This window comes from Mauremys mutica, chromosome 1, assembly GCF_020497125.1.
Source record: "Mauremys mutica isolate MM-2020 ecotype Southern chromosome 1, ASM2049712v1, whole genome shotgun sequence".
In the NCBI taxonomy this organism is placed as follows: Eukaryota; Metazoa; Chordata; order Testudines; family Geoemydidae; genus Mauremys; species Mauremys mutica.
This window is the reverse complement of record NC_059072.1, coordinates 103,738,746-103,760,983: the sequence shown is the minus strand read 5'-3', so window position 1 is coordinate 103,760,983 and position 22,238 is coordinate 103,738,746. Positions and strand designations below refer to the sequence as shown.

Sequence of the window (22,238 nt, the reverse complement as noted above, 5' to 3'; positions counted from 1 at the left end):
TAGCATTTCTTCAAGAGGGACCCTTCCTAAACATCTATAAAGCAACCACATGGGGCTCGGTTCACACATTTGCAAGACAGGAATACACTGGGGGGAGGGATAGCTTAGTGGTTTGAGCATTGGCCTGCTAAACCCAGGGTTGTGAGTTCAATCCTTGAAGTGCCATTTAGGGATCTGGGGCAAAAAAAAAAAAATAGTTGGGAATTGGTCTTCCCTTGAGAAGGGGGTTGGATTAGATGACATCCTGAGGTCCCTTCCAACCCTGATCTTCTATGATTCTAGGACTCTTCTGCAGATACCTCCTTTGGGATGGTGGTACTCTGCTCAGCCCTACCGTCTACATCCTCAAACCCTCCTCCTGCTTAGGTACTGCCTGTCCGTCACCCACAGTGGAATGCAATAGGGACCATCACTCCAAGAAGAGGAGGTGGTTACTTATCTAGTTGGAGGTTCTTTCGGGTACATGGTCCTTACCTGTGTTCCACTATATGTCATCCTTCCCCTCTGCTTCGGATCTTACCTGATTCGTGGTAGAGAAGGACCTGGAGAGGTGATCAGTTTGCCCCACCCTTCATCCCCTCGGTCAGAGGCACAAAGTGAGCCAGGGCACATCTGCAGGACACTGCTTTCAAATTCTCCAGCTCCAGGCACATGGTGCCCAGGCGTAACCCACAGTGGAATACAGAAGAACCGCCAGTTAGAGGTATGTAATGTCCTCTTTCATATCATTACACAATTTGCCCCAGTGATTAGTTCAGATAGAATAATTAATTGTAATCTGTTATATTTTACTCTTAATTGTCAAGATGCATCAATGCTGATATCTGATTTCATCTTGTGTTTGAGTGAATGATTCAGTACTATATTTGTCATGTATTTTAAAGGTTAAAATGGGAGGTTCAGGAAGGAGTTTTTTCTGGAGTGTTTGGTGTTAGTCCTCAGACAGTTAACTGAGGGGATTGTCTATCTCTTCCAGCAGCCACCTCCACGCTTGATTAACTTTCAGAATCACAATCCCAACTCTAATGGGTCAATTCTTCCTGCTCAACAAATGAGGGGTCCCCAGAACCAGAATGTACCGAGATTAACAATAAAGCCCAACCCATTGCAGATGGCATTCTTGGCACAGCAGGCTATTAAACAGGTAAACTTTTTCCACTCACCCACCCAAAAATAAAAATTGAATAATATTAATATTCATTTTATAACTTACATGCCTTACTTTTCCAGGGTGGATTTACAGTGAATAGACTATTATCTAGTCCAGTGATTCTCAACCTGTTTACCATTGTGGGCTGCATATGCAGCTCTCTCTATTATGTGGGCTGCATCCACACAATATATATAGTCTCTGGGCCATACAACTGTGTGTTGATTGGGCCACAAGTTGCCCGCAAGTTGAGAACCACTGGTCTAGTCCATGACAAGATACCTGATGATTTTGAAATGAGTTAATTGTCAAGTCCAATCCATTCCAACTACTTTGACTAGTGGAAGAGTTAGACTTTGTCTACACAACATGTTACTTCAGTATAACTTATGTCATCAGGGGTGTAAATACACCGCTCAGAGGTATGGTTTAAGTTGTACTGATGTAAGCACTGGTGTAGACAGTACTATCTCTGTCGATAGTATAGCTACCGCCACTAGCAGAGGCAGGAGTTACTAAGCCAATGGGAGAGTTCTCTCCCGTTGGCTTACAGCAGCGGTGGGAAACCAGCGGCCCGTAGAGTAATCCACCGGTGGGTAGCTAGACAATTTCTTTACATTGATCGTCTGCAGGCATGGCTGCCTGCAGCTCCCAGTGTGTGGTTCGCCATTTCCAGCCAATGGGAGCTGCAGGATGCACCGTGGGCCACAGGGATGTGCTGGGAGCTGCGGGCGGCCGTTCCTGCGGACGATGGATGTAAACAAACTGTCGCAGGCCACCAGCAGATTACCCTGATGGGCTGCAGGTTGCTCACCACTGGCTTAGAGCATCTTCACCACAAGCACTACAGCAGCACAGCTGCATCAGTGCAGCTATGTCAGAGTAAGTACTGTAATGTAGCTGTTGCCTGAGTGATTTATGGTTTAAATGTTTGCTTTAATTTATTGCTATGTTTATTTTGAATCTATCACTGACTTCTGGGCAGCCCTCAAAACTTAACACAAACACATGTTCTGTTCACTGCAGTCCATGAACAAATAGAGTAGAAAACCCTGCCCTCTAACTTCCCTCCTGGCTACTGCACCAGTAAGCAGGCAAAAGCGTGATTTAAAAAGCTGTAGTTGCCACTAGGCTCTGGAGCTTGCCAAACCTGGACAGTTGTGGACCTTCTGCTGCAAGTGATCAATCCCCAACTGATCAGCAGTTATGTGAGGATAAGAGTGAATACTTCAGATACTTTCTAGCTGCTCAGTGAGGCAAATACCAATGAACCAATGCATAATTTGAGGTTTGTTGTACACTTAAAAAGAGCAGAGTATCTTGCCACCATAGGAAGGAAGGAAGGAATGAAACACCGGTCTGTGACCTAAGAAATGGAATAATAGTGCCATGGCTATCACAGTCATGTGAGTTGAATCAAAGAGAAGATTGATTGCTTTACAAGTCCTTTTAAATCATTAAAAAAACCACCCCAACATCATTCCACTGTCCACTTAAATAACAGTACCTAGTTTACAGTACTAAAAATACAGGAGCAGCTTTTCACACTCAGCCCATTGTCGGTAGTGTGTTTATTCCACTAAAACTATTCCCTCTCTCTGCAACATTGTGCATGTTCACACATGTAACTACTAGTACATGTTATCAGCAGGAAATAAATTACATTTTAAGATTTTTAAAAATCTCATACATTTGTCCTACCTCTTTTTTTTCCAGTTCTCTTTTTTCCATTTCTAGTGAGATTACAAAGCAAATATGAATTTCAGTTCGAATTTCAGCTCATTCTGCTTTTGTGTTGCCGCTTGCTTGGTTCAAACATATTAGGGTCAGATTATGTAATAAATGTCTTCTACCATGCAAAGGAACAATGGATGAATTCTGGTTGTTTTTTGTTTTGTTTTTGTTTTGTTTAGTGGCAGATAAGCAGTGGACAAGCTTCAGCTGCCTCGTCAACTGCAAGCAGCACTACATCCACCCCTTCCAGTCCCACTGTTACTAGTGCTGCAGGGTATGATGGGAAGACATTTGGTCCACCCATGATAGATCTGAGTTCTCCAGTGGGTAGTTCTTATACCCTACCTTCTCTTCCTGATGTAAGAGTAACACAAGCAATGGTTTACAGCTTTTATTTTAAAGTGAATTTACTGTTTGCAAAAGGTGATCAATGGAAAGGTCTTCGACACTGAAATTCTTTACCTACCTACCAAACTGGTACAATATAGAAAGCAACAGTTCAGGTTTTCCTTCGTGCTCCTGCACTGTTCTGGAGGCACTGCCTTTAAGGGATTTAGGACTGGCAGGAAGAGTAAGAATGAAGAATGCAATTGTACTCTTCTTATATAGACACTTACTAGCCTTCATCTGTCATCTTCTTCAGTTGCTGCTAATAAAAAATGAGTTTCCTCAGCTTTGGTCATCAATACCCATGACATGTAATAGTACATGCTGTAAATCTAGGGTTTCAGTACTATATTACTGAGGTTTCTGTATAATTGAAAGTCTGTCCCATGTAGATTTTAATGTACAGTGCTAGGCTGAAGTAATTTTTCTTCATCAGCGCATTCAGTATTTTTTTTCCTATGGATGGGAATGGGGGTTAGGAGCTCATCTCCCACAATTTTTGTGTGGTAGGAGGGGAAGGAGTGTCATAATCTTGCTGTGTTTTATCTAATAGACTTTGAACTGGAATACAGTAAGAGTCTCTTCAGATTACTACATCTTTATCGGAGGGCCAAATAGAGATTTTGAGCTTTAAGCGATCTACTTCATTGTGTCAAAAATAAGAAAAGTGCACTTAAACAGCTCTCAACAGTTTATGAATAACTGAAATTTCATGCTTTATAGTAGTAATTTGCTATTCATCCCTGTTTCTTCCTCCTGTCTCCTGGTCCTTGTGAGTTGCTCTCAGATCTTGGATAACCTTTTTATCTTTTATTTTTTAATTGAAAACATTGGCAGAGGCATTGTGATAGCACAATGTAATGAGAACTGGATACCCCATCATTTAAAATTGTTTTAAGATACTTAGTTAACACACACAAAACACATCACACTGCAATCATAAACATGTAATTTGAATCCATGACAAGTACTTTACCATTGTTCTGCATGCATAATACTATCAGCAGCTCTGTTTAACTTGTGTATCATTGAGTACATGCTATTAGGTACCTCACTACATTAGTAGTGATTAAGAACAATATAATGTGCTTTTTCCAAACACTTCAGTAGTCACATCATCACGCTAATGTATAGTAAGTGTCAAAGGTCAGTGCAGCTGCTGTACATGGATTTGCAAGGTGCCGCTTGCCATGTGAATGCTTTAGAAAAGTATGATCCTAAAGTGATTTGTGTTTTCTAGACACTCTTATTTAGAGTAGTGTTTCAAAGGCCATTTCTCTAATACTGCAGCATGTGTGACAATTTCAGTGGGCTGGAATGATAAATTGAGACTGGTTTTCCTCTAAAACAGGTGGCTTATTGTTCTGACCTCATGTGTCATGGCTGAAAAGACATAACCAATTAGCTGACACTTTCTACTTTTCTACTGAATATGCATGTCCTCTGGCCAGGATGTACTCCACACATGTGGAACATGTTGGGTTGCTTATTAGGTGATTCCTGAATTAATTCTTTGAATTGTATATATTTGCATGTTCCTTTTTTAATTAAATAAAATAAATGAGCATGTTGAAAGAGGATGTGGAAGTGCAAACTAAGATAAAGTCTGATAAGGTGGCTATATTGATCATGTTATTTTTGTCTTAACAATAACCTCCTTTTTTTCATCTTTTAGATTGAGTGTACGGGAAGCATTACCCTGGATAACATTGTAAGGAAAGATGGTATTGTGGAGCAGAGCCACCCAAAACCCCCTTCAAACAGAACCGTCCAGTCACCAAATTCATCAGTGCCATCTCCGGGCCTCTTGGGTATGGTGATTAATCTGATTTAAATGGTGTAGTGGGAATCTAGCACTTTACTCCCTGATCTCAAAGTTCCCATTTATCAACTTAATGTATTATTATCTATCTTATTACACCATACTAAAAAGTTCAAGGCAAGGGAGAAGGCTGGCATTGATCAAATGGGAGATGAGGGCCTGACTAAGAGTTTTAGCATTGTGGTCAGAGATAAGATGATCAGATCTATTCTGACCTCTTGTATATCACAGGCCACCATGACCACTCAGCCCTCGCACGCTAAACCCAACAACTGAAATTATACCAAAGTATTACAGCCCACAGGCAACGACGCTATTAAGTGCCACAAGGAGAGACTAGGAGGGACTGAAGTACATCGGTAGCCCAGGCTCCCCATAATGACAGGGAGCAGATATACCCAGATAATCTTTGTCAGTGACCGCTACCCATACACTGCAGAGGAAGGCGAACCCCTCGCCCTTTCACGGTCACTGCCAATTTGATTGAGAAGAAAATTCCCTCCCAACCCCACATATAGAAATCAGTTAGACCCTGAGCATGTGAGCCACAAGATTTAGATAACTGTGATGTGAAGCTCTAGACAGAGAATGGAGTCAAAGTTGATATCCAAGTTACAAGCCTGAGTGATAGGTATAATGGTGGTCATGTCTACTGTGACAGAGAGTTAAGAAGCATGGAAGGCTTGTAAGGGAAGACAAAATTTGGTTTTGCTTTTGTTGATGGCAAGGAAACCAAAAAAGTCAGAGCAATGAACTAATGAAGAATTGCGTGGAGAGAGAGAACTCAGGAGTGGAGAGTTAGATTTCATAGTCAGTGTACAGAGAAAATAGTTGCAGCATACGAGTAGATGAGGTTACATAGGGAAAAGATGTAGAGAGGGAAAATAAGTGGGCCATTAGTGGCCTGGAAACTAGTGGAGGGAAAGAGAAGGTGGTTCAGCCATTGAAAGGCTGAATGAATGACCACAGAGGTAGAAAAACTAAGACAGTACGGAGTTGTGAAAACAACAGGAAGGCAACATTTTAAGAAGATGGAGTATGATCAGCTATCTGAGATGGCTGAAAGGCTGAAGAGGATGAGGATGGAGTAGAAACACCAAGGTTTGACCATGAAGAAGTAGTTAAAGACAATTAAGTTAAAGCAATTACAGTAGAGTGGGGAAGCTGGAAACCTGAGTTGTGGTGGTGGGGAGGGTTAAGATCCAAGTCAGGGAGAGGGACGTGAGGTGGTAGTTGTACAAGGTAGGATCTAGGACAGGGGTAGGCAACCTGTGGCACGCTTGCCGAAGGCGGCACACAAACTGATTTTCAGCGGCACTCACACTGCCCGGGTCCTGGCCACCAATCTGGGGGGCTCTGCATTTTAATTTAATTTTAAGTGAAGCTTCTTAAACATTTTTAAAACCTTATTTACTTTACAGACAAAAATAGTTTAGTTATGTATTATAGACTTATAGAAAGAGACCTTTTAAAAACATTAAAATGTATTATCGGCACGCAAAACTTTAACTTAGAGTGAATAAATGAAGACTCGGCACAGCACTTCTGAAAGGTTGCCGACCCCTGATCTAGGATGAGGAATATCCTAGTGTTATGTTGTGTGGAAAAGGTATCTAATAGGACTGAGGTTAAGGAGAAAGGTGATGAAATTGCAGGAGGGAAGAATAAGTTTGTAACAGAAGAGGTTCTTGCCTCTGGGACTTTCTTTGGGGTGCTCATGAGTGGAGGAAGAGGAAATTGGGGTTAGTGGAATGGATTTTACTGTGAGAGAGACAGGTGAAGGAGTCCAGTATGATGGAGAGAATTGAGTTGAGCCACTGACAGCTGAGTCCTACAGCAGAGTGGTCTGGGAATGCTGAAGTCATGGATGTTGGATTGGAGGTCAGAGGTACAAGAGCAGAGGACAGATGGAAGATGCTGAAGAAGATGAGGTTGTGGTTAGAGATGGCACTCTGCTATTGTGAGATCAGATGGAGAAGTGTTTAGTTGTGGGTTGAAAGAACACAAATACATTGCAGAAGCTGTGAACATCACAAAATGTCAGACTTTCTGTGGTTACTCCTTTCCTAGTTCCAGTAGCTAAAGTTATTTTAGCACTTTATAAATTCCTGTATTACAGCTATGTATTTGCTTGTTGTGAAGCATATCTTTCCAATGAACATACCTACAGCAGTGAAATCATTCTTTTTTCCACTTAGTGTGTGGTGATTTTTCCATCTGTCAGTAAGTGCATACTCACTCTCTGAATTTCATTATTTTGCCTTCTCTAATACTTTTTAAATAAAAAGAGTGAACAAAAGAGTGGAAATGTGTAGGATAAGATGTCTCATTCTTTTCTAGCCTTGGGTTAAATGATTAAAGAATGACCAAAGTCACAGTAGAGGAGAGGAAGAAACATATTCTGGTCTGTTTTACAAATAAAATGTGTAGGATGGTCTGAACAATCAATATCAAGAGATCAAAATGAATACTTATACACAAATCTCTGTTCTTCTCTGTGAGAAAATTAAATGCAAAATTTCTTGCTTGAACAAACCTTGCTTTTTCCCCCCACCCCTTAATTATCTGCTTTTTAGGACCAGTAACTATGACCAGTGTCCACCCTCCAATTCGCTCACCCAGTGCCTCCAGTGTTGGAAGCAGAGGCAGGTAAGCAGACCAATTGAAAAAAACATAGCTCCAATCTCAAAGGACACTATATGCATGCAACCGCAGTTGACAGAACCTTTCACCAGTCATCTATGTCAAGGTTTGCCATGTCACTTCCTTGGAGAGACCATTTCTGATGGCTTTATTGTAATATTCTTCAAGGCCTAAAAGTGCTGATTTCATGTCTAGTTTATTAATGGCACATTAAAGACTTGTAATGTTTTAAACTTAGGGTAGCTGTGAGATTGACAGCTTGATCAGATGTTTTGATAACCGTGTACTGTAAATAATGGTGTAAAGTTCATGACAGTTATACAACTGTGGTTTTTTTTTAAATTCTGGACCAGAAAATCCTCACTGAACCATAAGTAACTTCAGATTTGAGGAATCAGCTTTACAGAGAGGATTATAAATAAGAAGCTTTAACCATAATACGGTCAGTTAAGTGAGTACTAGATATTTTGATACTACAAAAATAAAGAAATTATTAGGGTGATTAATCGCAGTTAACTCATGCAATTAACTCAAAATTAATTGCAGTTTAATTGCACTGTTAAACAATAGAATACCAATTGAAATGTATTAAATATTTTGGATGTTTTTCTACATTTTTTCATACATATTGTATTCTGTGTTGTAATTGAAATCAAATTGTATATAATTTTATTACAGATATTTGCACTGTACAAATTATAAACAAAAGAAATAGTATTTTTCAGTTCACCTCATACAAGTACCATAGTGCAATCTTTGTCCTGAAAGTGCAAGTTACAAATGTAGATTTTTTTTGTTACGTAACTGCATTCAAAAACACAACAGTGTAAAACTTCAGAGCCTACAAATCCACTCAGTCCTACTTCTTGTTCTGCCAATCGCTAAGACAAATAAGTTTGTTTACATTTACAGGAGATAATATTTCCCTCTTCTCAGGGCCGATGCAACCATTTAGGCGACCTAGGCGGTCGCCTAGGGCGCTGGCATTTGGGGGGGCGCCATTTTCTTTGGCAGCGAATGCAGCGGCCGGATCTTCGGCCGCCCTGGTTGCCACCGGCATTTAGCAAAGGGAACTGGGGCAGGGGAGCGTGGGGAGGGCCGCCTGCAGCAAATAAGGGGGGGGCGGCACGCAGGGGAACTCCCCGCCCCAGCTCCCCTGCCCCGCCTCTTCCCTGAGCTGCTTCACTTCTCCCGTCTCCCAGGCTTGCGGCGCCTAAACTGATTGGCGCCGCAAGCCTGGGAGGCGGGAGAAGTAAAGCAGCCACGGCATGCTCGGGAAGAGGCGGGGCAGGGGTGAGCTGCCTCACTTCTCCCGCCTCCCAGGCTTGCGGCTGTCTCATGAGCTGGGCATAGCGTCGACCGACTCTGCACGCGTTCAGAACCGGCTCATTGTGGGGGTCTCACGAGCTCAAGGCTCCTACGATCAGGGCGTGTATCTGGACCTCGTAGCCCTGGGCTCTCAGGGTCTCGGCCAGCGGGGCGTATTTTGACTCCTTCCGTGCTCGAGCCTCGTGGAAAGCCGGTGATCGGTTTTCGAAAGGCACTGTGATGTCTACCAGGAGGACCTTCTTCTTTTCTGCATCTGTGATGACAATGTCGGGTCGCAGTCAGCTGTCTGTCCCGGGGATGGCAGAGTCAAGGGTGATCTTCCTCAGCGACGGCGGTTCTGGATGATGGTAGTGTGGCGGTGCCGCCAGGCTCCGGTGTTCTGCTTGCATCCACACAGGACATGCGGCAGGGTCTTGTTCGCGTAGCTGCACTTCCTGCAGTGCTTGTCGCGCTTGTCCCGGTTGCCGTGGTGGATGGCTCCATTGAGGGGAACACAGTTGAGTCGGGCCCTGTGGACGAACCACCAGTCGGCAAACCTGGTGAAGCTGCCCCCAGGGAGGAAGTGGTTACTGGCGTCCCACTTGCTGGACACCTCGAACACCTTGCCCTGGTCCGGCTTCCGCTTGAGGTTCTCGGCATAGTGGCAGTGGATGGTATCTTTCAGGGACCTTTCCAGCATGGCTCTGGCAGTCATGGTGACAATGGTGTGGTCCGAGGTCTTTACACATGGCACCAGTATTCCCAGCTCCCAGCGCTCCTCGCATCACTTCCAGCAGCAGCCAATCCTCTTACCCAGGCATCTCGAGGTGTTGCAGGTGCGGGACCAGAGAGAGGACAGGTCTCCCCTCTCTCTCCCGAACTCAGCCTCCAGGGAGCCGCTGAGCTAGGTGGCAACATCCTGCTCGGAGGGGGGCCCTGGCGATGCGTTTCCTGACCACACCCTGTACAGCCTCCTGCGCGATGCTCCTCACCTTCCGCCTCCTGACGTGCCCGGACCCGACGGTGATCTTAGCTCATAGAGCCGAGAAGTGTATGCCCCTTTGTGCTTCGGCCACCATTCCAGAGGACATGCTTCCATGTTGATGACACTTGTTTTAAAAAAAAAAAAAAGGCTAATTAAATTTGTGACTGAACTCCCTGGGGGAGAATTGCATGTCCCCTGCTCTGTTTTACCCACATTCTGCCATATACTTCATGTTATAGCAGTCTCAGATGACCCAGCACGTTGTTCATTGTAAGAATACTTTCAATGCAGATTTAACAAAACGTAAAGAATGTACCAGTGTGAGATTTTGAAAGATAGCTACAGCACTCATCCCAAGGTTTAAGAATCCGAAGTACCTTCCAAAATCTGAGAGGGACGAGGTGTGGAGCATGCTTTTAAAAAGTTTTAAAAGAGCGATACTCCAATGAGGAAACTACAGAACTTGAACCACCAAAAAAGAAAATCAATCTTCTGCTGGTGGCATCTTGACTCAGATAATGAAAATGAACATATATCGGTTTGCACTGTTTTGGATTGTTATCGAGCAAAACCTGTCATCAGCATGGACGCATGTCCCCTGTAATGGTGGTTGAAGCATGAAAAGACATGAATCTTTAGCACATCTGGCATGTAAATATCTTGGCGTGCGGGCTACAACAGTCCCATGGGAACGCCTGTTCTCACTTTCAGGTGACATTGTAAACAAGAAGCGGGCAGCATTATCTCCTGCAAATGTAAACAAACTTGTTTGTCTGAGTGATTGGCTGAACAAGAAGTAGGACTGTGTGGACTTGCAGGTGCTAAAATTTTACATTGTTTTATTTTTGAATGCAGTTTTTTTGTACATAATTCTACATTTGTAAATTCAACTTTCATGATAGAGATTGCACTACAGTACTTGTATTGGGTGAATTGAAAAATACTATTTCTTGTTTTTCTTACAGTGAAAATACTTGTAATAAAAAGTGAGCACTGTACACTTTGTATTCTGTGTTGTAATTGAAATCAATATATTTAAAAATGTAGAAAACATACAAAAATATTTAAATAAATGGTATTCTATTGTTTAATTACAATTAATCAAACTGTTAATTTTTTAAATTGCTTGACAGCCCTAGAAATGATGGAATATTCATGAACAAATAGTTAGACAATTCTGTCTGAAGAGCAGGTCTGTTAATGTGTTCCAATAAATCAGGGCATACAATTAATATAGAGTTAAGTTTTCATGTTGAGAAAAAGCAGAGAATGTGTTCGTGCTACTGGAAGAGGAAATTCAGATACTTTTAACAGAATATTTCTTGTTCTTTTGTATTTATATAATAAAAGTCATGAAGGCGCCGTATCTTCTTATGATGTCAAAGTTAAAAGTTTTATTTATACATAAATTTTGAAATACATTAGATGTCTGCAAAATCTACTTACACAAAATAAATAAATTTAGTTCAGATGATTGTCCCTGTCGGAGCTCCATGTGATGTGCAAGCCCCTGTACACTCTTGACCAGAGACTTTTCTGTTAGCAGTGTCTGCAGGTCTGTGCCTTTATAGTATGCCTCTACGTACTCAAGTATGAGTGCATGTAGGAGGGAGCAGAGCTGCACCACTCCAATACCTTCTCAGTTGCCCATAGCTCAACACAGAGTTATGTAGTGTCTGCTATCTAGCTGAGGCAGTTGCTTCTTTATACTCTCTTAAAAATCTTTTCTTAGTAGCTTATTTAAGTTTTTAGTTCTTAGCAGGGTTTGTGCTTCTATTGTGTCCCTCCCCTTCCTGTGTCACATTCCTCCTTTTTTCTTCAAAGTCAGGTCCTTCCTTTTTTCCTCAGGCCTTCTTGACCATGGCTTGCTTAGCAGGTTATGCCAGAAGGCCCTAGGATTCAAGCCTTGCTAGACCTGCCACAGGTCCTTCCCCTCAGTGATGGAAATGCTAGCTGCCTCCACTCCCTTGCAGAAGCCCAGATCCCATCCAAATGCAGGATTCAAGAGCAGATCTTATAAACTGAGGGAAGACGGTTTATAACTGCTCCTCATGGAGCGCTCCCTTAGACTTATGGGATCCAACTTCTCATTTTGTACATCAGATTCAGCCACACCGAGTACTCCAGAGACTTCATCTGCTCTGGCTCTGAATTCCAGAAACCAGGGGCTGGATTTGGTCTCTCAGAAGACTGCCAAAGATAAGAGACCCCCACTCCCCTGATAGACTAAGAGGAGAGAGAAAAGTCTTCACTTGGACTTGGGATTAGGGAGACCTCATGTCCCAGTGTAGGTATCACTGGGTCTCCCACTGGGCATGGTGCTGAGATGTTAGTACTGTTGTTGGACTCCCCCAAATGGAGGAACGCCTCAAAGAATACAGAGTTTTTGAAGAAACCATCTCTCCTGGCACAGTCTGACATCACTGGATCTCTCCGGAATGAGCAGCCCTATCATTGGTACCTGCTGAAGTGGAAATATTGCCAGATTTGATGTGCCCAAAACCCCATATCTCCTGCCAACTCTTCCCTTATGTTCATTCTCTATTACCGTCGGAATCTAAAACCTGCTGGGTTTGTCCCAGAGCTCTGTCAATGGTCACTTAGCTGCTATCACAGCATTCCAATTTCCAAATGAAGGATTCTCAATGCTTGTCTAGTGAAGACCCGCTATATCGACTGCAGATCGCTCTTCTGTCGACTCCTGTACTTCATCGGATAGAGAAGAGTGGGGGGAGTTGACAACATCACATAGTGTGGACCCCCACGGTAAGTAGATCTAAACTATGTCGATTTGAGTAACACTATTCAGGTAACTCAAATTGCGTAGCTTAGATCGAATTTCCCTTGTAGTGTAGACAAGGCTCAAGTCTTCGCACATTCTACAACCATGACATTTTGATTAAAAAACTAGAACAATATAAACTTAACATGGCACACATTAACTGGATTAAAAACTGACTAACTGATAAGTCTGAATGTAATTGTAAATGGGGAATCGTCATTGAGCGGATGTGTTTGCAGTGGGGTTCCACAGGGATCAGTTCTTGGTACTATGCTATTTAACAATTTTATCAATGATGTGGAAGAAAACATAAAATCATCACTGATAAAGTTTGCAGATGGCCCAATAATTGAGGAGGTGGGTAATTTATGAAGAGGACAGGTCACTGATTCAGAGCAATTTAGATTTCTTGGTAAACTGGATGCAAGCAAACAATGTGTTTTTAATATGGCTAAATATAAGTGTATACATCTAGGAACAAAGCCTCATTCTGGATGAGGATGAGGAATGCTGTTCTGGGGAGCCATAACACTGAAAGATTTGGAGGTTGTGGTCCAAGTTCCCTCTAAGCTGCACGGCTGCACAATTGTCTATTAAGCCCCACACAGAGGCTCAGGGCTGCAGCAGTGAGAGATGCCTCTCCCCCAACCCCAGACCTGTCCCGGCCCAGCCCAGGCCCACTGGAGCTGCCAGGGAGAGGAGCCCCTTCCTCTGCCCAGCCCCACTGGAGCGGCTGGAGAGAGGTGCATCTCGCCTGGCCCTGAGCTGCTGCAGCGAGAGAGAGGGCGGGGGGTGGGTGGGAGGGGGAGTCTGTTTTTTCTTTCTCTCCCCCCACTTCAGCCCCTGGGAAACCTACACCCCAAGCCTTTTATCCCTGGTCCCACCCCAGACCCTGCACCCCAACCCTCTGCCCCAGCCCTGAGCCCCCTCATCCCTGGCTCCATCCCAGAGCCTTTACCCTTAGCTGGAGCCCTCATCCCCTGCACCCCAACCCTCTGCCCCAGCCCTGAGCCCCCTCCCGCACACTGAACCCCACGGCCCCATCCCCACCACATGATTTTTGTTATGTGCACCTATATGAAGGTGATGTGTCACACATGACCTCCATATTGGTGCATATAACAAATTTCATTCTGCACATGGACATAAAAAATTAGAGGGAACACTGGTTGTGGTGGAATCAGTTGAACATGAGCTCCCTATGTGATTCTGTGACCTATAGAGCTAATGCAATCCTCGGATGTATAAACAGAGGAATCTGAAGTAGGAATAGAGGTTTGTTTAGCACTGGTGTACCCACTGCTGGAATATCGTCCACTTCTGGTGTTCACAATTCAAGAAGAATGTTGATAAATTGGAGAGGGTTCAGAGAAGAGACACAAGAATGATTATGGGGTTAGAAAACATGCTTGATAGTGATAGACTCAAGGAGCTCAATCTATTTAGTTTACCAAACAGATGGTTATGGTGTGAGTTGATTTATAATCTACAAGTACCTACATGGGGAACAGATATTTAATAATATTCAATCTAGTAGAGAAAATAATAACAGAATCCAATGTCTGGAAGTTGAAGCTAGAGAAATTCAAACTGGAATTAAGGCATACATTTTTAATAGTAATTAACCATTGGAAACATTTACCAAGGGTTGTGGTGGCTTTTCCTTCACTTCAACCTAAAATCAAGATTGGGTTTTTTTCCTAAAAGATCTGCTTTAGGAATTATTTTGGAAAAGTTCAGTGGCCTGTGTTATTCAGGAGGAGTTCTGACTAAATTAACACAAAGGTCCCTTCTGGCCTTGGAATCTGAGTCTGTGAAATTTCTTAAGGGCTTCCTTAATCAGTTTCCTCCAGTGCAGGGCCCTGCTCTACCATGGGACCTCAATTTGCAATTTAATTCATTAAGAGGGCCCACTTTTGAGCCCAAGGCAACTTGCTTGCTCCCGCATCTGTCCTTCAAGTTTTCATTTTTTGTGGCAATCACTTTGCCCAGAATGGCTGGGAAACTGGAAGCCCTCATGGCTGACCCACCGTATACAGTGTTTTATCCAGACAAAGCTACATTGCATCCTCATTCTTGTTTCTACCCTAAAGTATCATTAGAAGTCCAAATCAGTCAGAATATTCAATTGCCAGTTATTTTACCCCAAACTTCACCCTTCCAGGAACTAATCCAGTCTCTATAGTCTATACATAAGAACAATGCTGGCCTTCTACCTTCACCAGATTAAGCCCTTTAGGGTTTTCCTTAGATTCATTTATTTTGCCGAGAGGCTGAGGGATCATTTTATTTCTATTCAGAATATCTAGATGGGTTTTGGGGTGTATTTTGACATGCTGCAAGTCCTCTGGGATACACACCCTCCTAAAGTCACTGCTCATTCCACTAGGGCTCAATACATTTCCATAGTATTCCTTAGAAAGGTACCCATCAAGAACATTTGTAAGACAGCCACCCGGTCCTCTGTTCACACATTCTCAGAGTATGATGTTTGGACCTACAAACTTACCCTAAATGTGAGCTCAAATGGGAAAAAGGGAGCTTAAGTTCATAATGTGTCACAATAACAACAAATGTTGAAGGGAAAAGGTACAAAAGTGAGATTCCGAATTAAGAACTGTGTTAAGACCGGGACATTAAAACCGGGATGAAATCAGGTTAAAAAATAATAAAAAGCAAGAAAAAAGAAAAACATAAAAAGTTAATAATATACACATTTTACTACAGTATAATTGAAAAATTTTTTATGTACAAAGGTATTCTTGGTCTCTGTCAGAGCTAGTAGCTTTTCCAGAAATCTTGGTTTGCATATGCTTGCATAACTTTCTTCAAAGTATCTGCACGCATTTTGAGCCCCTTGTGCTGTCTTTGCGGTAGTCCAACTTTGAAAATGAGCACTCTGAACCAGTAGATAGATCCAGGGGGTACACTCAAAGCTTGCCATGCCACTTTGCTGATGTTGGGAAGTGTGTCTTAATGACTGTTCCAAAAAGCCAGCACATCCAGTTTCAAATTGCCAGGGTTAGGTATGCTCATGTAATTGCAAATTTCCCCTTTCAGATTTGAAATTTCATCTTTAGTGGAAAATGGTGGAAATAGTCTGGCATAATGGCCGTAATCTGCTGCAAAATTCACCTTGAGGAAGGAAGTGCAACACCTGGATGACATTCAAAAAAGAATCTTCGGCACCAAACACTTCGGGGTTTCCCATTCCTCACTGAGCATTGTGTTGAAGGTTTTGAATGCTTTTTTGATGTTCTCATGTTGCAAGGATTTCTAGAAACATCTGGGTTTTTACGCTGTATGTTTCTTCTGCAGCTTTTGTGCTCAGTTCAGGATCCAGAAAATGTCTGTATCGACAAATGTGTTGTCAGTAGTTGGAGAAAACTCGAGTTTTCTGTGTTACACAGCGATTCCAGGTTTTCAACAAGGAATGTCCCCTTGGTACACAGTTATTTTGGTTATTTGCCAGTCTCTTCAGAGTTTCTGCTTTAAAACCAACGAACTGAGGATGATCTAGGAGATGCATTAGCACAATCCATAAGTTATTTATATGACAGGCAGCGAAGTACAAGTTCATCCACCAATGTGGCACAAAGGGTAGGTAATCAGCAGTAGGCTCTGCACTTGTCTCGCACTGTGTAAAACAAAGCCTTCAACTTGTTCCCATGCTTGAAAATGGCCCCGCATGCATTGATGCAAGATTTCATGTCTTTCATTTCTTCTGTAGCAGTAGCTGCTGGCAGCTCAATGTTAGTCAGATGAGCAGGACAGGTAATACATATCAGCTCTGGTTTCTGGTTGAGTTTAGTGTCCCATGCAAACTTAGCCATGTAGGAAGCGGAATCTGTTAGTTGTGACCATGTTTTCCCAAGTCAGTTGGTACATGTCAGTTATTGCTACATCAACAAAGTGGCTGTCAACATAGGGGATGAATGGGTCCATCAGCACAAAATGATGCGAGTTTATTCACTTTGAAATTAAAAAAACAGGAGGCCAAGAATCAGATGGTCCAAGCATCAGGAGACTTGTCAAAAATCAGACCAAACACCGTATTTCTGTCAATTCATTCCATCAGTTTAGATACTAAAGCATCATTTTCTTTCAAATACTTAGGAGTGAGGTTGTCTGCATTAGGAAAGGTTTTTGCTGCAGGCAGTATTGTTAAACTAAGTCACCAATATGCCCCTCTGCAACTAATAGGGGTTATCCAGCAAAACAGAGCATGCACACGATCATGCTGTGTCCTCTTTCATTAAAGCCTGGTGAAAGCTCCAGATATTGACTGTTTATCCCAAAGCTCACTTTCTTCTTTAAGCTACTTGTGTTGCTTGCTTTTGACATGCTTCTTTATTCTGTCAGCGTGAGCATTGACCTTGACCTCAGTGCTGCAGTACTTGCAGCGCAATGCATCCTCTTCACTCCCATCTTTTACTTTTCTTGCAAATTTCTAAGCACTGATTTTCTTTTGATATTCAGGCATAGATTTGCCTCTTCGCCCCATGTGGGTATCTTTTTTTGTCGTCTCTATCTTTATCTGTGGAGGATTGATCATTTGAATTCAGTGCCACACTAAAATGGATGTGAGGAAATAAGTGGACAGCATCTCCTTGTGAGCCAGTTGCCAGTCCAAAGTAGCTGATAAGACTGTTCTGTACCTGTGTTTTTTCCAGCAGCGAGGATGCAAGTAAGAGTCAACTCCGGAGACAGAACCTGCATTTTTTTTATTTTTGCTGTTCTTTTCTCTCCCCTATTGTGTGCTTGTCCTGTTCTTCTTTTAGGGAATGGGATCAGACTTTAACAGCAGAAACCTCCAACACTGTTAATAATTGTTTAAAGTTGGACAATGATTGGATATGTTAACACTTTTGGCTCATATATTTTATCTAAATTAATACACTATGCTTTAGTATCTACCTCCAGAGTTAACGTGGCACTTGAAGCAGTTCTACACTGTACTGAATCCACCTCCTTAGCATCCTCTCTTCTATACTGAAGTACTGCTTGGGAGTGTCTTCACATGGAGCACCCGTAGGGACAATAACTCAAAGAAGGAGAGTTTACTTATTTTGGGCAGGACCTGGAATTCTTCTGCTATTTTTAAGATGTTAGATCCCTAGGGGTGCTCCATCATCCACTCGCCTTTCCCCTCTGCATTGGAGTCCTACCATTCTCAAAAGTGGAGAAGGAACTGGAGTAGCATGGGTCCACTCTTCCCCACAGGCTGTCATACTGGCCACGATGGGGCATACAGCCCAGGTGCAGACTTGTGGCCACTGCTAACTGAAAAATCTCTGGTCATGAGTGCATGGGCTTATGCACATCCTTGTGTGGAGCATCCGTAGGGACAAAACATCTCAAAGAATTCCAGTTACTGTATACAGCAAGTAACTTCTCCTTTTGGGTGCAGTCTCCTATGTTTTGAATTAAATTGAAATTCCATCGTAACTTAAGGTTAAGATGTCCTTTCTCTTTTTGTTATGATTATGCACAAAAGCGGTGACATGGAACCTGATTCTGAGGGAAGGACCATCACGTAAAGTCACCTGCTGCTCTGCTAGGAAAGTCCTACATAGATGTGCTTCCCCTGACTGGATATAGTCCAGTGTGTGGTGTTTGAGTGGACATTGCTGGAATGACACTTACTTTCTCCAAAAATGTAACTGTTCTCCTCTCAAAAACTTCCCAAAATACTGCTATTTTTAAGGTTTTGTTAAAATTTGTATTGGGTGGAGTTTAATGTAATAAGTGCATCCACCATGGGACCAAAAAAAAACAAAAACAATGCTGTATTCCAAACTTCTGACCTATAGAAAATAAAACTCTGAGCAATTCTGCAGTCCTGGGATTAGATTATCATTCTCCCCCATTTTTATTATCCTATTTTAAAAAACCTGAAGAAAGGTATGAACTCTAAATCTCAGATTTTGTTCTATGGTGGATAGTGCTGTAGCCTCAAAATGTAGAGAATGGAAAATACTGTAGTATTCCAGGGTCATGATTCTTAATCACTACAAGAGGTGTAATTTTTCTGAAAGCACTGTGCTCTCTTGAATGGTGCAGATGACATCCAACAACTCACTGTTCTTCATTTTTCTTCTTTCTGCCTCTTCTCATCCTCTATAGCTCTGGCTCCTCCAGCAGGCCACCAGGAGCTGATTCTACACACAGAGTCCCTGTTGTCATGTTGGAGCCAATCAGGATTAAACAGGAGTCTGGTACATCCCATGAGAACTATGATTTCCCAATTGTTATAGTGAAGCAAGAAACAGATGAAGAATCCCGGCCCCGGAATGTAATATTAACAATAATAAAGAATTTCTTCTGAGTTTGGGTTATGGGGAGGGTGTTTTGCATTTATTGGAAATAGAATAAATTACAAATATTCTGTTAGAGCGTTACTTGTAGGTGTTGTCTTAAGGGAAGTACCTAATGTATTAGTGGGTGTGTGGTGTGTTGTTTTTTTTTTTAAGGGATGAAATGAGATTCCAAACCAAGTTATATTTCTTAGTAAACTGGGATGACTGAATAACTGACATGATCAGACTGCCATAGTCTGTGGGGACCTGGGAGATGGGAGGAAGCTTATAAATACTGTAAGTTCTTTCACATGATGTTTGGAGATTTTGCTACTACTAATGCATATGCTCAACTTTAGGAGTGCTAGACCCATTTGCTACTGGAGGATTATTATATTTTTCTATTGGAAGCAGTTTCTTAAATGTCAGAGCTAACCTACTTGGGTCCTGTTATACTAGTTTGCTGTATTAAATTGGCTGAAGCCATAACAGTGATAACTCCTGTGTAAAGGTTCTAAGGAGCATGACTAACAATACATGTGAAATAGTAATGTCTTTATTTTCAATGTGTTTGTGTTGATAATTATACCCGACAGCCTGGCATCTAGATGTATCTTTGCGTTTTCCTACAGACCAACTTTTCAAGAAGCATACTCACCTCTCTGCTATTGGATAGCCGTCATAATACCACTTCTGACAAAACAGTCTTAAGAACAGATGCTCCAGATAGCACAGGTGACCGACCAGGGATACTTCAGGAGAACACATCCAGTGGGAAGACATGGATGGGTACCCCTCACATTGGAGACGTCAGAAAAGAGGATGACCCCAATGAGGACTGGTGTGCAGTGTGTCAGAATGGAGGGGAGCTCCTGTGTTGTGAGAAATGCCCTAAAGTGTTCCACCTTTCTTGTCATGTCCCTTCACTGATGAACTTTCCAAGGTAAAAATGACTAAATGAATTTTGACCAAACTTTGCTCAAAAGAAATCACCTTTGGGTTGTGAGGCCAACTACAGGACGTTTCTGCCCCAAAAGACAACTCTAAGGCTATCTCTACACTACAGCTTATGTTGGCATAATTCATATCGCTCAGGGAGGTGATTAAACCACCTCCCTGAGCAATGCAAGTTACACCAACATAAGCATCGGTGTGGACAGCACCACCTTGTGGAGGTGGTTTTATTATGCCGATGACAGAGCTCTTTCCTATTGGCATACAGACACACTTCCTATTGGCCTCTTCATCAGACACACTTCAGCAGTGCCGCTGCATCAGTGCAGCTGCACCCCACAGCACTGTATGTGTAAACAAACCCTAAGAAAGTTTGAGTCGGAGAAATCCAGGATTTAATTAAATTTGAGTTGTGTAACCTGAACTATTATTGCTACTGGAAAAGCTATTATAAAATGCTGCAGTTTCTTGGCAAGATCGCTTATATCTGGGCCATCTATTACCTGTAGCCACAAAATTGGGCCATAGAATCACGATTCTAAATAGAATCCTTTAAGGACAACAGAAACTTAAAATTCTTTTAAAGAAAAAGCTCTACTGATACAGTATTAAACAGGGGCCACGTCAGCCATAGGGCACAGTTCTTGCTGTCTGCTGATAATTAAAAAACTACCTCAGTCAGCACTGAGAAGAAGCAAAACTAATCTTTATAGGCCTTGATTGGTTTGTTGGAAGGCAACTATGCAATTTGCTCAGCTCAGCTGGAACCATCAGAAGGTTAAAAATCCATTTTTCTATTACATATAAATGTTTGTTTGAAAATAGATACTTATCCTTAGTACTTCTAAAGCTTACTACTGGTGTCAGCTACTTTGCCAAAGTAAAAATGACATTTTGTGGCACTCTGGTATAGGAGCACTGGATAAAAGACTTAAGCTAGTATTGAACAAGGATGCAGCTATATTTACCATAAGATGGTCAGTGTTCAATGATTTGATATAAATGTTAAATATTGGTTTAGTTTACCAATATTTCTTACACTGGTCAGCTCTGCTTATGTGCTTTGAGGAGAACGACTGCTAGTAGCACATGGGGCTTTATTCAAGTACTGTACTTAATCCATGCACATCGACTATGTGCCTTTTGAATCTCCAAACCAGGGGCTGTTTCCCTTTAAATACAGCGCTGTTAGTTTGCTTACCATAAAAGTTTTCTACAATTTTGTTTCCTCTGTGCATAAGCAAAGACTGTATGAATATGATGGATAGCAAACTGTTTTTTATTAGTTAAATGTTGTCCCCTCCGTGTAAAGGAAAATATCACTGTTTTCATGTCACATTCTACAGTTATTGGGTTTTCTAAACATTCCAGAAATACCTTTCTAAAGTTTCAACTTTTCTTTGGCCGTGGTTTTTGCTGAGCTTATTCAAGGGGCAAAGAGAAAAAAAAAAAAAGTTTCTAAGTGGGTCTCAAATCTGTAAAGTCCATAGCAATACTAGTGGCCAGTATTCTTAACCCTGAGCAGCACCATCACAGATACGGAAATTTCACACTTGAACTCCATCTCTAAACCTGCCCCTCAGCCTCATCCCATCCTGTCAACCTTCCCTCATTCCTCCTTTCACCCCTTACTGTCTTCTGGCCCATTCCCTCCTAAATATTTGCCCTGGACTCCATCTGCCTCTTCTACTTGCAGCCCTTCATTCTGAACATGCTGTTACAGCCATTGCCTTGAATTGCTCTCCTTGTACTCCAGCTTGAATCCCTTTCCACCTGACATCTGTTCTCTTCACTCCACCAAAACTGCTGTCATACCAAGTCCCTAAAGTAGTCTTTTCTTGGCTAAATATGTGTGAAAAGCTGCTAGGATTCAAAGAAATGTGAGTTACTGTGTTACCTATCTTAGCCTCACCGAGTGAGGTTTGCTGCTGCTAAGCTGTGTGACATCTCCCTGACACAAAAGCTTCTCTGCCTTGCCAGCAAATTCTTCAGGACTCTGCCAGTCCAAACCTTGCCTTGTGGGTAAGAGAGTGAACCCCAACTTGCCCAGAGATGTCTCCCTACAGCAGTGGTTCTCAACATGCAGCCCGTGGGCCGCTTGCAGCCCAGTCAACACACAGCTATGGCCCATGTGACATCCTCAGGGCCATACAGGTATTATTGGATGCGGCCCA

General features: G+C 42.3%; 1 protein-coding gene across 5 annotated transcripts in view; it reads left to right on the top strand.

Moving 5' to 3' along the window:
* TRIM24 (tripartite motif containing 24) overlaps positions 1-22,238 on the top strand; it is a 133,338-nt gene that overhangs the window by 98,553 nt on the left and 12,547 nt on the right. For 3 of the 5 annotated variants that reach the window (XM_044988779.1, XM_044988811.1, XM_044988802.1), the window contains exons 10-15: positions 977-1,144; positions 3,064-3,243; positions 4,947-5,082; positions 7,670-7,742; positions 18,938-19,106; positions 19,743-20,053. In XM_044988779.1, the coding sequence (XP_044844714.1) occupies positions 977-1,144; positions 3,064-3,243; positions 4,947-5,082; positions 7,670-7,742; positions 18,938-19,106; positions 19,743-20,053 (1,037 nt within the window). The remainder of the gene's footprint in view (positions 1-976; positions 1,145-3,063; positions 3,244-4,946; positions 5,083-7,669; positions 7,743-18,937; positions 19,107-19,742; positions 20,054-22,238) is intronic. The other 2 variants (XM_044988786.1, XM_044988794.1) reach the window with 2 other exon arrangements.